At 26.4% G+C, this 14,342-nt stretch overlaps 1 protein-coding gene across 1 annotated transcript; it reads left to right on the forward strand.

Annotated features, from left to right (window-relative positions):
* The first annotated feature begins 6,060 nt into the window (after positions 1 to 6,060).
* LOC114127478 (cyclin-dependent kinase 6) lies at positions 6,061 to 13,561 on the forward strand. The gene is made up of 8 exons (XM_027991721.2): positions 6,061 to 7,366; positions 7,439 to 7,607; positions 7,674 to 7,815; positions 11,303 to 11,470; positions 11,802 to 11,962; positions 12,028 to 12,163; positions 12,291 to 12,400; positions 12,885 to 13,561. The coding sequence occupies exons 1-7, from the start codon at positions 7,264 to 7,266 to the stop codon at positions 12,366 to 12,368; spliced, it is 957 nt and encodes a 318-aa protein (XP_027847522.2). The 5' UTR covers positions 6,061 to 7,263; the 3' UTR covers positions 12,369 to 12,400; positions 12,885 to 13,561.
* Positions 13,562 to 14,342: the final 781 nt, after the last annotated feature.

Below are 14,342 nucleotides of genomic sequence, written 5' to 3' on the forward strand. Positions count from 1 at the left end.
ATTTGTAAGTACAAAAAAATATTTTCAAAAACATGAATATTTTTTTTTAATAAACTTATGCATTTGTATAGTTAAATCATTAAATTCTTCAGAGTGACATGATACTTTTTATAATATTAAGTCATTCGTCGATAATAGTATTTTGTATCGTCTGAAGCCTCTTAGTGTCTATTATTATATATTAATAATAATTATTATTATTTATGTTTTTTGAATTTTTTGTGTACATTTTGGTTTTCTTACTGTATGTTTGTATGTGACATTGAACTATAACTTTCTATATATATAAATATACATAATATATACCCTCCCTAAAATATTGTAATACCAAATATAACCCTATAACCAAAGGCCCCAAATTACCATGCCCCCCTCCCGGCAACTTGGGGTCTGCGGGGCCTCAGTTACGCCACTAACGTGGGGTCGTGGCCTTAGTTCTCGACGTTCTTGTACATCGTTCATATGCAATAATAAGTACGTAATATAGTGTACAAAATATTTTAAAATTTAAAATTAAATTATTCACACACTATATTGTCTATATTGCAATAATAATCAAAGAATTCAAACTCCTATTTGATTACTATACTAATCATAACATATTTTTAGGTTTTTTATTACACTAATAAGTACATAATATAATTATATTAATTAAAATTTGTTTATATACCTATTGTGTTTGTATTGGTCTAATGATTTTAATACAATCCGATGACAAAAATTGTCCAATCTTAAACCAACAATATTATACTGTTTTTATTAAGATAAAACCGAAGTATAAGAATTTCGAAGTAATATAAATAATATACGTAAATTATGATAATTAATCATTCGGGTTTTTAGACATCAACATAAAATTATAAATAATGACGAACGTGGGATCTTTAATATTAGTTGTTATTTTAGTATAACATATTTTATGGTCTAGTGAATTTCATCATTTATAGGATTTTTTTTTTAATTACCGTTGTGTACATACTGTACATAGAAATAATAAAATACAAAATACAATAGATTTATGAATTCATACGAGTTTTCCCATTTATTTTATTGTTAATGAAAATTATATTGGATGATGGTTAGCAAGAGGTTGATACTGTTAGGTACTGTCGAAACATTTCAACCTATCAAGAACAAAACAAAATAATATATTACAGTACAAAAATTAACTCAGTTAGCTAGGTATGTACACACAAGCTGTGATCGTCACGACCAATTCGTAACAAATAAACCATTGATGTAGCGTGTGTCCGAGTGCGGCCATCATGTCAGTATGGTCAGTGTAGCCATTACATACATTTGAGGGTACTAACACTTCGATATTGTTTTCGACGCAATAACGTACCTATATTGCCTATTTGTTACGCCGTGCAATACGGGTGAGTTTATCACGGGACATTAATAAGTTATTTCTACTTTCTAGGGTCGTGATTTAAGATTTTATTTGACAATGTTTAGTCATAGAGCGCTAGTCATTGGATCAGTGGATTAGTATGACATAAATCCGGACAATCCAAAAATCCGAAAAATCCTGATATCGGAACGTTAAGCTGCTAAATCCGGTTTTCGGATTATGAGAATCGATTTACAGATTTCAAAATCCAAATTTTGGGTTTAACATGGTGAATTTCAGTTTTTTAATTACTAAAAATAGTTTTTTTTTTTGTATAAAATCTAAAGTAATCAACCTTACAATTTTTTTTCTATTTTAAATTATAATTAATTATAATTAAATTCTTAATATATTATAATTAATTTCTATATTATAGAAAATACTAATTCAATATTTTAAAATCTAAATAGCGGACTTGGAGCAATAAAATCTAGATTTCGGATTTCGAATTTCAAGAATCTGGTTTTCATACTTTGATAAATCTAAATTTTTCTCACAATTATGACTCACTATTTTTTCGCTGGACTGCTGGACAATAGGTTTGAATAAAATTGTGCTATTTGGATATTAAACAGAATATAGATGTAATATAGTTATTTTTCTGATAATATTTTAATCTGAACACAGGTAATAAAATATAAATACTTTTTATAATAATATTAAACAAAAGCTTAGATCCTAACAGGCTTGTTAACAGAGGTAACAGACTATATACCTCATTTTAGTACATTTCGACGTGGCGACTTTGATGTAGCTGGTGCAGGGTCATTTTAGTGTTTTTTAATAATTATAAATTAATAATATAATATAATATAATATAATATAATATAATACTCCTGTCTCTTAGCTCTACTAACTTAATTAAAATACAAATAAAGTAACTATAAAAATGGAGAATGATATTAAAGATGTATTATTTAATTCACCATATACTTAAATTACATGCAATTTTTCTTTAAAAAAAAATCCTAATATTATCTGGTCAGTATTGATCACCGACTGTTCATAAAATACGTTTGTAGATAAGGATACACACATATATATAATATACATGTGTATGTTTTTATTTTAATAGAATTTGCCTGCTGAGTGCTGGCTACTTGTAATTGATAAAGAAAGTCGCATCGTTCAATTTATATTCTTTTTAAATATATTATAAATGTCCTATATTTTAATAAAATTAAAATAAATAAATAACAAAAACAATTGTCCTCAAATTATTAGCAATTTTCTTAACATTATTTTGATTGCAGTATATTATTTTTAAAACTTTAATAGCAATGAATTAAAATACGTAAGTCTTAAATAATAAACCAAAGATTAGCTAAGATATTTAAATACATACTTCACATGTTTAAAAATGTTATACAATTATATTATAGGTATTCAATTTTGATCTTTTTTTTTTTCATAAAATGTCTTACTATTTAACCTTTCATAAAACATTTAAATACAAACATAATAGTAATATTTTAGCACCTAAATATTTCACTTAAAATAAATTCCTATAATTTTGTCTTGTTAATCCTTCTAAAGAACATTAATTCGAAAAAAATTCGAACTTGATTGTATTTATATTCGATTCAATTAAAACGTATTTAACATTTTTTGATTTTTCACCTAATCTTTCCCCTCTAATAATCAAGACTCGAGACCTATGGCACTTCAAATCATTAAAATAAGCATTTAAAAAACTTAAATTTAAGCAAAAATATTTAATTAAAAAAAATAAAATAAAAAATACCTAAAACAAGAAAAAATTAGCAAAAGTCTCTAAATGTTTTTTTTTTACATTGATAAAGTACTAGACAGTAGACATATTTTATTACTGTGCTGAATATTATATACCTAATTAAAGATTACAAAAAATATTCAAACAAAATTATGTAGTAATTTTCGGTTATCGTACATTCGTATACCAACGGCCAGCGGCGATGGTCGGGAAATACCGATTCCGTTATTGTACTCTATTATATTTATCTCGATATTGTCACATTTAATCACGAACTGTCAGTTCCCAACGGATGGTACACTTTTTTTTTGACTCCTTGGCCTACCCAAGATTATACACAACAAGTCGATGGATATTTTCGATTTCTTTTGTCGTAGCGCAGTACCGATGATGATAATATAAAATATTAAAAAATAAAAAATGTAATCCGTATTATATTTCTATAATAAAAAAATCTATATTATAAAAAAAAAACTAACTGGCTTTCGAGATATTTTCCGAGGGATTTTCTGAAAAATAAAATGTAAACGGGAATCGACTACTAAAATCTGAAATCAAAATATTATTTGTATTTAACTTGCCTATACAAACTACGACGGCCATATAATATTGTTCATGGAGAAATCAGTGATAAGCTGATAAAAATGAACTCAATTATATTAATTTGTTTCTCCTAAATCCAGTTCTATTTTGAGCTTACCACAGATAGCGATGGACAACACGACAAATTAAATAAGATAACAAAAACAAACTAATACAAGTAGGTAAAATAATAGAATCATTTTAAAATTAAGTTTTGAGAAGTAAACCATTGGAAAAAATCTGGGTTAGGTCAGTAGCTTACGTCATCATTCATAATTATGCAAAAAAGCAATAAATAAGCATTTTTTTTAAAAAAATCGTTGAAAAAAGTACTTTAAAATTTCATTATTGAACGTGTAACATGATATATACGATATACCTACACTAAACTTTCATAACACTGCTACATTTTATGTTAAGCCATAAAAATAGACAAATACTGTAAGTCTCGAGCCCTGCTGATAACCTATATTGATAAACTCTTAAAATTTACAAGTATTTGGTTGACAGTTTTTCTCATCAGTGTAGCAGTAACCATGAGTTAAATTATACATTTTTATAGTATCACTCTACCATAACCTGCTTTTGTTTTATCTTCACAACTAGGTATATGTAATTTTTACAACTTCTGAGTTATTGACTTCTTTTTGTTGTACTTAATCAAATGAAATATTATTTTTTTAATTTAAAATTATTTATATTAACACTACTATTTATTTATTATTTAATTATATTTACTATTTAATCAAATTCGAAACTTCTCGCTACAAAAAAGACATTTTGCACCATCTCATATTAATTAAAAAAAAAAATAAAAAAAATTGGCGTATACCTAAAGAAATATATGAAACAATAACAATAACCACATCGGTCATAATATTAGTGGTGTCACCAATCAATACCTTTCACGCCTAAAATACTTCTAACATTTTCTACCACTAAGTGTATAAAGAATCTGTTGAACTGCAGGTATAATATGGTCTGATGTCGGGGTGACTTCTGTATAGGAACAGTCTAGAATTTTAGTTATAAAGGAATTGTGTCGGGCAGTCGAGGTGTCGATTAACATGGGATAGTTAGTGAGTTAGAAAACAAATCTCCAATACTTTGACAAGATAACGTTTGATGTTAATTATTTTGTCACCGAAACGTTATCTACCGAGTATCGGATCATTTGTCGCCGGATATTATTTATCGGGTTAAATGACGCACCACAGAATAATTCCTATCGTTACCTACAAAATATTTCTCTAAAAATGGTTTACTACATTCAACATTGTAAAACATAATCAATTTTTCGAATAGCTTCCAACTATCTGCTGCAGTCAACACAACTTTACTTTTTAGTACCAACAGATCAGTAAAAAGCAAATGCGCTGTAGCTGATTAACTATCAAACGTATTTAAACCTCACTTAATTTTACCATTACCTCAACACCTTAGTACGGTTGCAGAATTTATTCACTCTTTATGCCCCTGCCAACCTAACTTCTCAAGCTAAACAGCGATATTTAAGAAAATTACAATGAAATATTTAAATTGATTTTAAGATATTACCTATTTTCATACCATGAAATTCACTCTTTTGATAGTATTAGCTCAAAAGTTAATAGCAATAATATATTAATGGGACGGATATATAGGTAATTATTATAATATAATATTATAATCAAGTATACTAATAATATAATAAGTGTAATATTTTCCGAAAAAATAAATCAACCTACCGTAATACTTATATTAAAACAAATTCTTTTATGACTTTTATAAAAATATATACCATAAAATTGAAGTATACTTTTAATGATATTATACAGCCTGAGTAGTGAGTTCCCGTCAGTGATTAGAATCGTTTTCGTATATAATGAAATATTATTGAATTAAATTTTAACACATCCACTACAGCGATCTCCAAGTCAACACCTACTGTACACCGGAAATTCTATTTAGTGATTTCACCGCCTCACGAGAATGGCGCCTTACCAACTGCTTAAGTCACTTCACCCTCGCGCAGGCCCAATTATATAATTAATAAGAATAATAAACCATTGTCTAGTATTTAGTGATACACTGGTATATTATGTGATATTATGGTATATCACTAAATAAACCCTACTAAAAAAATTTTCTTTAAAATTGTTGGCAAGTTATATTCTAATATAATTAACTAAATTTAAGATGTTTTTACTTACAAATCGTTTTCAGGTTTCAAAAACCAATTGTTTTTAACTCCATATATTATATATAAAGTTGGTGTTTCCATTGGTGCGAGCCAATTTATTTATTTTAGGATTCACTAAATTATAGTACTTCAATTAATTGTAAAAATGATTTTTGGTTTTAATTATCATCGTACTCTTTGCTCATGCAAAGCGTAATACATATTGCGTACAATTATTAGTTATTACTACAGGTAGTAAATTGAGTTTTGAGTAAATTAATTTACGAGCTTGGCGAATCTTGGACGTTTGGTAATAATTGGTATTTGGTAGCACTTCGTTGAATGTTGAGTGTTGACGGTGCTGTCCGCGGACCGTGTTCAAAAACGTAAATATCAGTCAGCTGTTCGATGTTTTGTTAATTGACATCGACCGCGACAACCAGTGGACCGGTAACCATGGTAACAACAGTGCGCCGGGGAAACCGGTTGGCCCAGACAACTACTACAGCACCAGCACAACTAGCAGCTGCTGCCTTCTACAATCGCCGTCGTAAACTCAGGAGGGCTCAACATTTCGGAGTTTTGGATCGACCCGGTCTGCCGCACAATCGTCGCAGCGGCGAGTAGACCGGTGGCCGAACTGGTTACGTTTTGCGAACCCATGGAAATGAAATAGGTAACCTTTAAAATTATAAACAAAACGGTTTTTTTTTTTTTACTATTATTATTATTATTTTATTTTATTTTTTTTGCGGCATTTCCTTTGTTCGAGTACACACACACTACACACTACGTACATAAGCATAGGTAGATAGGTACACGAAACGCCAGGTGTTTCTCACGGACAACGGACAACGGATACGTAACTTAAGCAGCCGTCTTTCTTAGTCCTTATACACATACATGCACACTCACCCCTGCGGCCGTACGCACCACCACCAATCACCGATCGCCGACCACTGTCGGTTTTCAGCTGCTGCTGCTGTTTGACGAAGCTTACAGTGCGGCATCCGGTTAACCGAGTACAGTATATTCTCAGCCCGATCGTTTTACGTATGCATGTGCGTGCCCAAGAATCCACCGGAAGTGCGTCTTCGTCTTCTCCTCATACGTCGTCATCGTCTTCGCCAGCGTCGTACGAGTCCACGTCCATCCGGTTTTTCTCGTTGCCACCTTATAGCCAAGCCCTTTGCCACGGGCCGACGCTGTCCACAGGTGGTTGCGACTCGTCCAACGCAATCCGTGTCAAGGACACTGTGTTGTGAAACCATCCTCTCACCCCGTGTGCGTTGTTTATTGTGTGTGTGATCTAGACGTCATTTATTCGGTCATCTCGTCCCAGTTTTGTTGAAACACGTACCGTAACTGTTAACGATTAAATCTACTATCACCACCATGGTGTCCCCTCTGTCCCGGTTACAGTCCAAAACATTCCCTGCCATGTCGTCCATCATGCAGGAAAAGGAAAACTATGAAGAGCTCAATCAGATAGGAAATGGTGAGGACAACTTGGAACAGTACTTTATTAAAGTATATTCTGAACAATTAATCTAAATAATTTTTTATATAGGAGCATATGGTACTGTGTACAAGGGCCGAGATCTTGTCAACAAGGGGAAATTTGTGGCCATGAAAAAGATCAAAATCCCTTTGGCCCAGGATGGTGTGCCCATGACTACTCTGCGTGAAATTGCTCTACTCAAGCAACTTGATCAACAACAACATCCGAATATTGTCAAGTATGTAATATTAAACAAACCCTATGTAAATATTATTACTCTATTTTACCTAATTTTACTACTTAGACTTTTGGATGTGGTACATGGCCCTAGACTATATAACGAAAAATGCATGACACTTTATTTGGTGTTTGAACACATTGAACAAGATTTAGCCACCTACATGGCACGATGTCCAAAACCAGGAATGTCTTCTGAAATCATTAAGGTACTGTCAATGTATATTTATATTATAACTAATTTAGTTCATTTTATAATTTATTATTAAATACCTACCTACATCTTAAATATTTATCCAATATAAATTTTCAGTTGTAATTTAGGTACTATAATATTATTTAAATTTTGAATTTTGGTAAGTAAAGGTCTGTATTTAAACCATTTAGTGCATTCTATTGAAATACCTACTTAAAATTATGGAAAGCTTTATGCTTCTAATAATAAAAAAAATTGTTTTCTTTTACCTTAGACCTATTAAGACCTAAATCAAGGTTTTGTAAATATAGTATAATAAAACTACTAATTTGTGACATAATTATGCTAATGTTCTAAATCATGTTATAATAGTTTTTTAATACCTGTCTCTTAAGTCAAATTAGAAAATTTTTGTTTGTGGTAGGTAATGAACAACATCAAGACTTTTGTTAATAATTAATCATATTTTAAAATGCCAATTTACATCATTTTTAACTAATTTAAGTTAATTATTATTGAACATATAGAAATAGAGTTCACTTTTTGTTATTAATACATTTAAATAATTAAATTAAATTAAAAAAAAATCTAAGTTTCTTAATTTGATTTATTATTTTTCAGAACATAATTTAGAAAGTTAGTACCTAATTTTTATTATAATAATTGATAATATCAGTGACATAATGGTCTGTTTCTATAACAGATACTTATAATATAAAATATTTTATTTTACATTATGCAATTAGTTTTTTAGAAATGTTACTTGTAATAATATAATATTGATATTATGTCAATAGAATGTTTTAATGCGTTGACTTTAAAATTGTATTAATATTTTGTATCTACTTACAAATGTATTAATGTAAATAACGACCCAATTAAATTAAAAATAATTTATAATTAAATCTGATCAGTAACATAGTGCCACTCCTATTAGCTTGATGGTTTTTTAAAAACATTCAAACTATCAAAATTAAGGTATACATTTGTTTATTATACTACTTTAATTATGAGTGAAATTAAAAATTTTTAAGTTAAAATTATGTATGATTTATAATTGTTATCTTTATTATTTGATTATTTGAGGTATTTTTAATATATTATGTATCTAATAAATAATATCATTTTTCATTTTTACTTTTTATATTTAAAATCTTAGACATTTAATGTGTAGGTAGTAATGGTATCAAGTTGAAACTTTTTATCAAATTATAAGCTAAAAAAAATTTAGATATATAATACGTTTACAAAATCTATTTTGTTTTAACTGACATTGAGTTAATCATTAAAAAGGCTAATTTATACTTAATTGAGTTTTAATAAACACTTTAATATGCATTAAAAATTCTTTAATTTTACAATAAAAACTAATAAATCTCCATTAAAAAAAATAGAATCTAATTTTATCCGAATATTTTTGATTTCAATTTTAAATGAATTAATATATATATTTTATTATTTTTTTACCTATTTTTTTATTTATTATTGTTTTTATTGAACTTTTGAATCAACTAAGTTTGAACCATAAGGTCTAATCTAAGTATTGATTATATTTTTTAATGTTATTTATGTATATATTGACAGTGTTTTTAAAGTTTTCAAACAAAATTTGGTTTTGTGAAGTATTTAAAAAATGAATAACTATGATTAATTAATTAGATTTTAACAATAACTTAAAAGAAATTTAGTCCAAAATTTAGTATGTTCTTTAAATAAGAAACAAAGATATCATACCAACTTATGCCAAATATTGAAAAACCCTAAAATATAAAATTGTGTATACTTAAACACATGACTTTAAGAAAATGTCTATGTGTCTAGTATTTAATATGATTTGTTAAGATTAAAACATTGGTGTATTAAATTTAGAACTCTGATATTTTATAATGTGGTTATATGATTTTACTGAATAAAATAGCATGTGTATATCATATACATACTGATATCAATTTCTTAAATTTAAAAATGTTAAAAATATAACTATTTTAGTGGTTAAATGCTGTTGACCGATTGGAAATATCTTCCTTATTTTTATAGATTATATATATAATTTTTAAATTTTACTAACAATTATTACATTATATTTTAAACAATCAAAAACTTAAACATATATTTAATGGAAAATATAAAATATTGTTTGTTTTTAAATACAGACATCATGTAAAAAACTAAAATATTAAATTCAATTTTATACCAATAGCATTTGTTCTTTAAATATTTTTATATTTCTTTATTTATATGTATATTAATCAAATTAATCATTTATTAGTCCTATGACTAGTATAATAGTTTGGGGGACAACAATATATCTATTTTAAAATAACATTACTATCTTGGCTGTTTAATATATGTATAAAAAATGTCTACAAGACAAGCTTCAAAATATTTATATATTTAAACTGTAGATTGATGCAGTACACAAACTAAACCATCTACTATTTAATACTCATACCACCACACTTAATGTAACTATATTATAATATATATATATGTTTTTATATTTATAATAAACTGATTGAAAAATACAAAATAAATGATCTCATCTAAAAATAATAATAATAGTACCTATAATCTATATATTTTATTTGTTGTATTTCACTTATCTTTTTGGGACTTTTTTGCTAGAAATGATAACTCACACATGTTTTGTATATATTTACCTATGATATTTATATAAGTACAGTGTACACATTAAAAATATACTGTTTAAGATCATTGATCATTATAATAAAAAAAAAATCATTATTTTCTATGGCATGAAATACTGAAATATTTATTTAAAATCTAAAGACATTATATGTGTGTATGTGTACTTTTTAGAATTTTATTTTATCCAATTGATAAATAAAGTATTAACTACTGACAACTAAAAAATTATTTTAAGTAATCTATATTTGACTTATTATGACTTAATACACAATAAGTAACGATATTAATGATATTATAAATTATTCTAAAATTTTTAAGTTAAAATACATATTAAGTTTAATTGAATGTTCTTTAATGAGAATGTTTATTTTTATTACTAAGATAATGTCTCATACCTGCATGTGTTGTCTTTGTCATACCAACTTACTATGTATAAAATTTGTGTTCAGCAAAATCTATTTTATGCTCTTAATATATTATAATCAATTTACCAACCATAAAACTTAGTAGTAAAAATATTATCTGTGCTATCACATGAGATATTGACAATATTTTAATTTTGAAGTAAATTATATACAATTTTGAAAATAAAAATATAGCAAAAAACTTACAAGAAAGCACTGATAATTTTCTTACCTTTATGTTTGATAATAAGTCAATTTTTAGTCAAATTTTCTCCATTATTAAAAGTTTTTACTTAAAATTGGAATTGCTGAATACAATTTTGCAATGTTTTATGTTTGTAACAATTTGTTAAACAGAGACAATACATAGAGGTATGACATTATCTTGAACAACAACATTTTATGAAAATTTGAAATTAAATAATGTTATTTATTTTATTTTTCTAGAGTGTTATGCGACAAATATTATCAGGAGTTGACTTTCTTCACTGTAATCGTGTTGTACATCGTGATCTCAAACCACAAAATGTTTTAGTATCCAGTGACCTAAGAATTAAAATTGCTGATTTTGGTCTAGCCAAAATATATGATTTTGATATGAAGTTGACCTCAGTTGTAAGTAAACATTTAATTTAATTTGAGTGCAAACTATAACTTATATATTGTAGGGCTTGAAAGTTACAGGAGTTAAAGTAAGCAAAATATGCACAAAAAAATTGTTAAATTATGAAAATATTAAGTATGCTTAACATATGTTTGAGAATCAATGAAATATACATTTTAAATTTTTGATTTTTTAACTTATATAATTTGGATTCTTCAGTTTAATCTGCTATAAAGCAAGATCGTGTTGAGCAATATGTAACTTCTACAATTTTCAAGCCCAAATCTAAAGCTGATAAATAAATTTTATATGTTGTGCTTAAAATGTATTATTATTATTTAGGTTGTAACATTATGGTATCGAGCACCTGAAGTTTTATTAGGTTTACCTTATGCTACTGCTGTTGATGTGTGGGCTTGTGGCTGTATTATGGGAGAGATGTACAAATTATCTCCTTTATTTGATGGTGAATCTGAAGCTGAACAGTTAGATAGGATATTTAGGTAATTAGTTAAAATCAGTGAAGTAAAGATATCAATAATAATATTTAAATTGAAAATAATTCTAGGGTGATTGGTCTACCGTCTGCATTAAATTGGCCAAAGAATGTTTCTTTATTGAGAAGTTCTTTTGAGTCTTATCCACAGACTTGTTTGAAGACTGTAATCCCTGATCTATGTTCTAAAGGAGAAGATTTGTTAACGGTAAGGTTACTTTTGTTAATACTGATTAAAATAAATATGAAAATACTAATTTGTTGTAACATTGTATTACTGTTAAAACTGCATTAATTCCATAAAACAAATAGCTTAAATAAATGTGTGTTTTCAGAAAATGTTGATATTTGACAGTACTGAACGAGTGTCGGCTCGCGAGGCTTTGAAACATCCATATTTTAATGAAACATAAATTTGATTTTATCTTCCTTAGAGACTATTAATGTAAGTAATGGAAAAAATAAACTTTAAATTATTATTATTAAAATAAATGTATGGTACACTTTTATGGGTATTGTATAAATACTGTCAATACTTAAATATACTTAAGTATCAATATTTTATTTAAAGCTCTTGTGTATTATATTATGCATGTTAATATGTATTCTATTTTTATTACAAAATCCAAAATCAACTGCAATACTTATAAAATAAATAGTTTATGTTTTTAATTTACAATATTATTGTATATAAGACTTATGTATGAGCTGTATTGAATCTATTTAAGACTGAATTCATACTTTAATATACAATAAATAGTTATTTACGGTTAAACATTTTAATTTTTTTTTAAATTGCCTATTTTTACCCCTTAAACAACAGTGGGTATGTTGTATCATTTTAGTATTAAGTTAAATTTTTTTGGAATTTCATACTTTTAACTTATTAGATAATCTATTTAATCTATTTTTTATTTTTTTTTTTTCAGAAGTTTATTTTAAAGCATGCAGATACTTAGTTTGTATGAGTCTAAGGCAATGTATAAGTTATTATACTAAACAGTATTGCAAGTCTCGAAGAAAATAATAATATTCCTAATTAGAAGTTACAATTTGAGTTCCAATGTGGTTAACCATTTGCGTAGAACAGTTACCAAAATATTATAACCAGTACATATTTGTTTACCAACTAATTAATTTTAAGATCTCTCACTGTTTATATCCAACTTTGGATCTCGAAGTTTTGTAATTGACCATACATTTTGAAGATTATTTTTATTTTGCTCAATGACCATACTTTTTAATCGGTAAATCAAAAGACTTGCCATTTTTCTGTCTGCTGACTTACTTTTCCGTGTTAACTTCCTTTTTGTCTGTACTTGTATAATTTAAGATTTTTTTCTAGTATTTTTCATTTTGTGCACTGATTGGATTTAAGTGCAAAAAATACATTTTTACTTCTATATGATATTTTGTACATATTTTATTTTATGAATTTAATGAATAGCATGGGTTTTGATTATTAAAATTGGGTCTGTACCTCATTTTTTTTAAATTTAAAAATATTTTTTTTATCTTCCTGCTTTTTTTTTAAATTTTAGTTGTTTCAGTCTTAAAATATACTTCTATGTTTAGATATGAAATAAAAGGACTGTTTATTTTTAAATTTTTGTATTTTTATTCTGTATTAAATTATTTGTATTTTATGTATAACAATATTAGGAATGTATTTTGCTATAGTTTTTAAAATCTAAATAATACCTTGATATAATAATAATAATAAAGTAATCCTTATTTGCTGTTCTAAGAGACATATATTCACAGAGATTTACTCAAACATGGCAATATTTTGTTTTGATTAAAAATCATCAGTTATGACTTGGTATTAATTATTTATTCTAATACATAATACACAGTTATTTATACACTATTATTTTACTATAGATATATTAGTATTTAACTGTAGTAATACAAATTTCCAAATAAATATTATAGTCCGAGGATATGATATTCAAAAATATTAATTTTGCTAACTCATAATTTTTTTTTTAAATAAACTAACATAATATACTATTTATTATACTATTAGGTAACAATATTTGTATGATATGAATTATCTTTATGAACTTATGAACTTAATATTATTATATCACATACATTATTATTATTTTTTTAATTGCAGTGCAAATATAGTTTGAATTTAAAAAATAGATATACCTAAAATTAACTTTTTTATTAATTATTGAAATAAAAGATAATATCTCTAGAGTACCTACCCAACTAGGTTTATACTAGTAAGTAGTATCTAACATTTTTAATATGTATACAAGAGTAAAAAACAAGTTAATTTGTAGGTGATTTTTTTTTTAAAGTTTTTGTTAAGTCTTTCTTTCTGACTATTGCATTTGTTTTGAATGTATATGTAGTTTTAATCAACTATAAGATTA

This window comes from Aphis gossypii, chromosome 1, assembly GCF_020184175.1.
Source record: "Aphis gossypii isolate Hap1 chromosome 1, ASM2018417v2, whole genome shotgun sequence".
Lineage (NCBI taxonomy): Eukaryota > Metazoa > Arthropoda > Insecta > Hemiptera > Aphididae > Aphis > Aphis gossypii.

What these genes read in the sequence shown, in the direction of transcription:
- LOC114127478 (XM_027991721.2), top strand. Translation starts at nt 7,264, where the DNA reads ATGGTGTCCCCTCTGTCCCGGTTACAGTCCAAAACATTCCCTGCCATG. An exon ending in CAGTTAGATAGGATATTTAG is followed by an intron (nt 11,963 to 12,027) that starts GTAATTAGTTAA and finishes AAATAATTCTAG; the next exon opens with GGTGATTGGTCTACCGTCTG. An exon ending in AAGGAGAAGATTTGTTAACG is followed by an intron (nt 12,164 to 12,290) that starts GTAAGGTTACTT and finishes GTGTGTTTTCAG; the next exon opens with AAAATGTTGATATTTGACAG.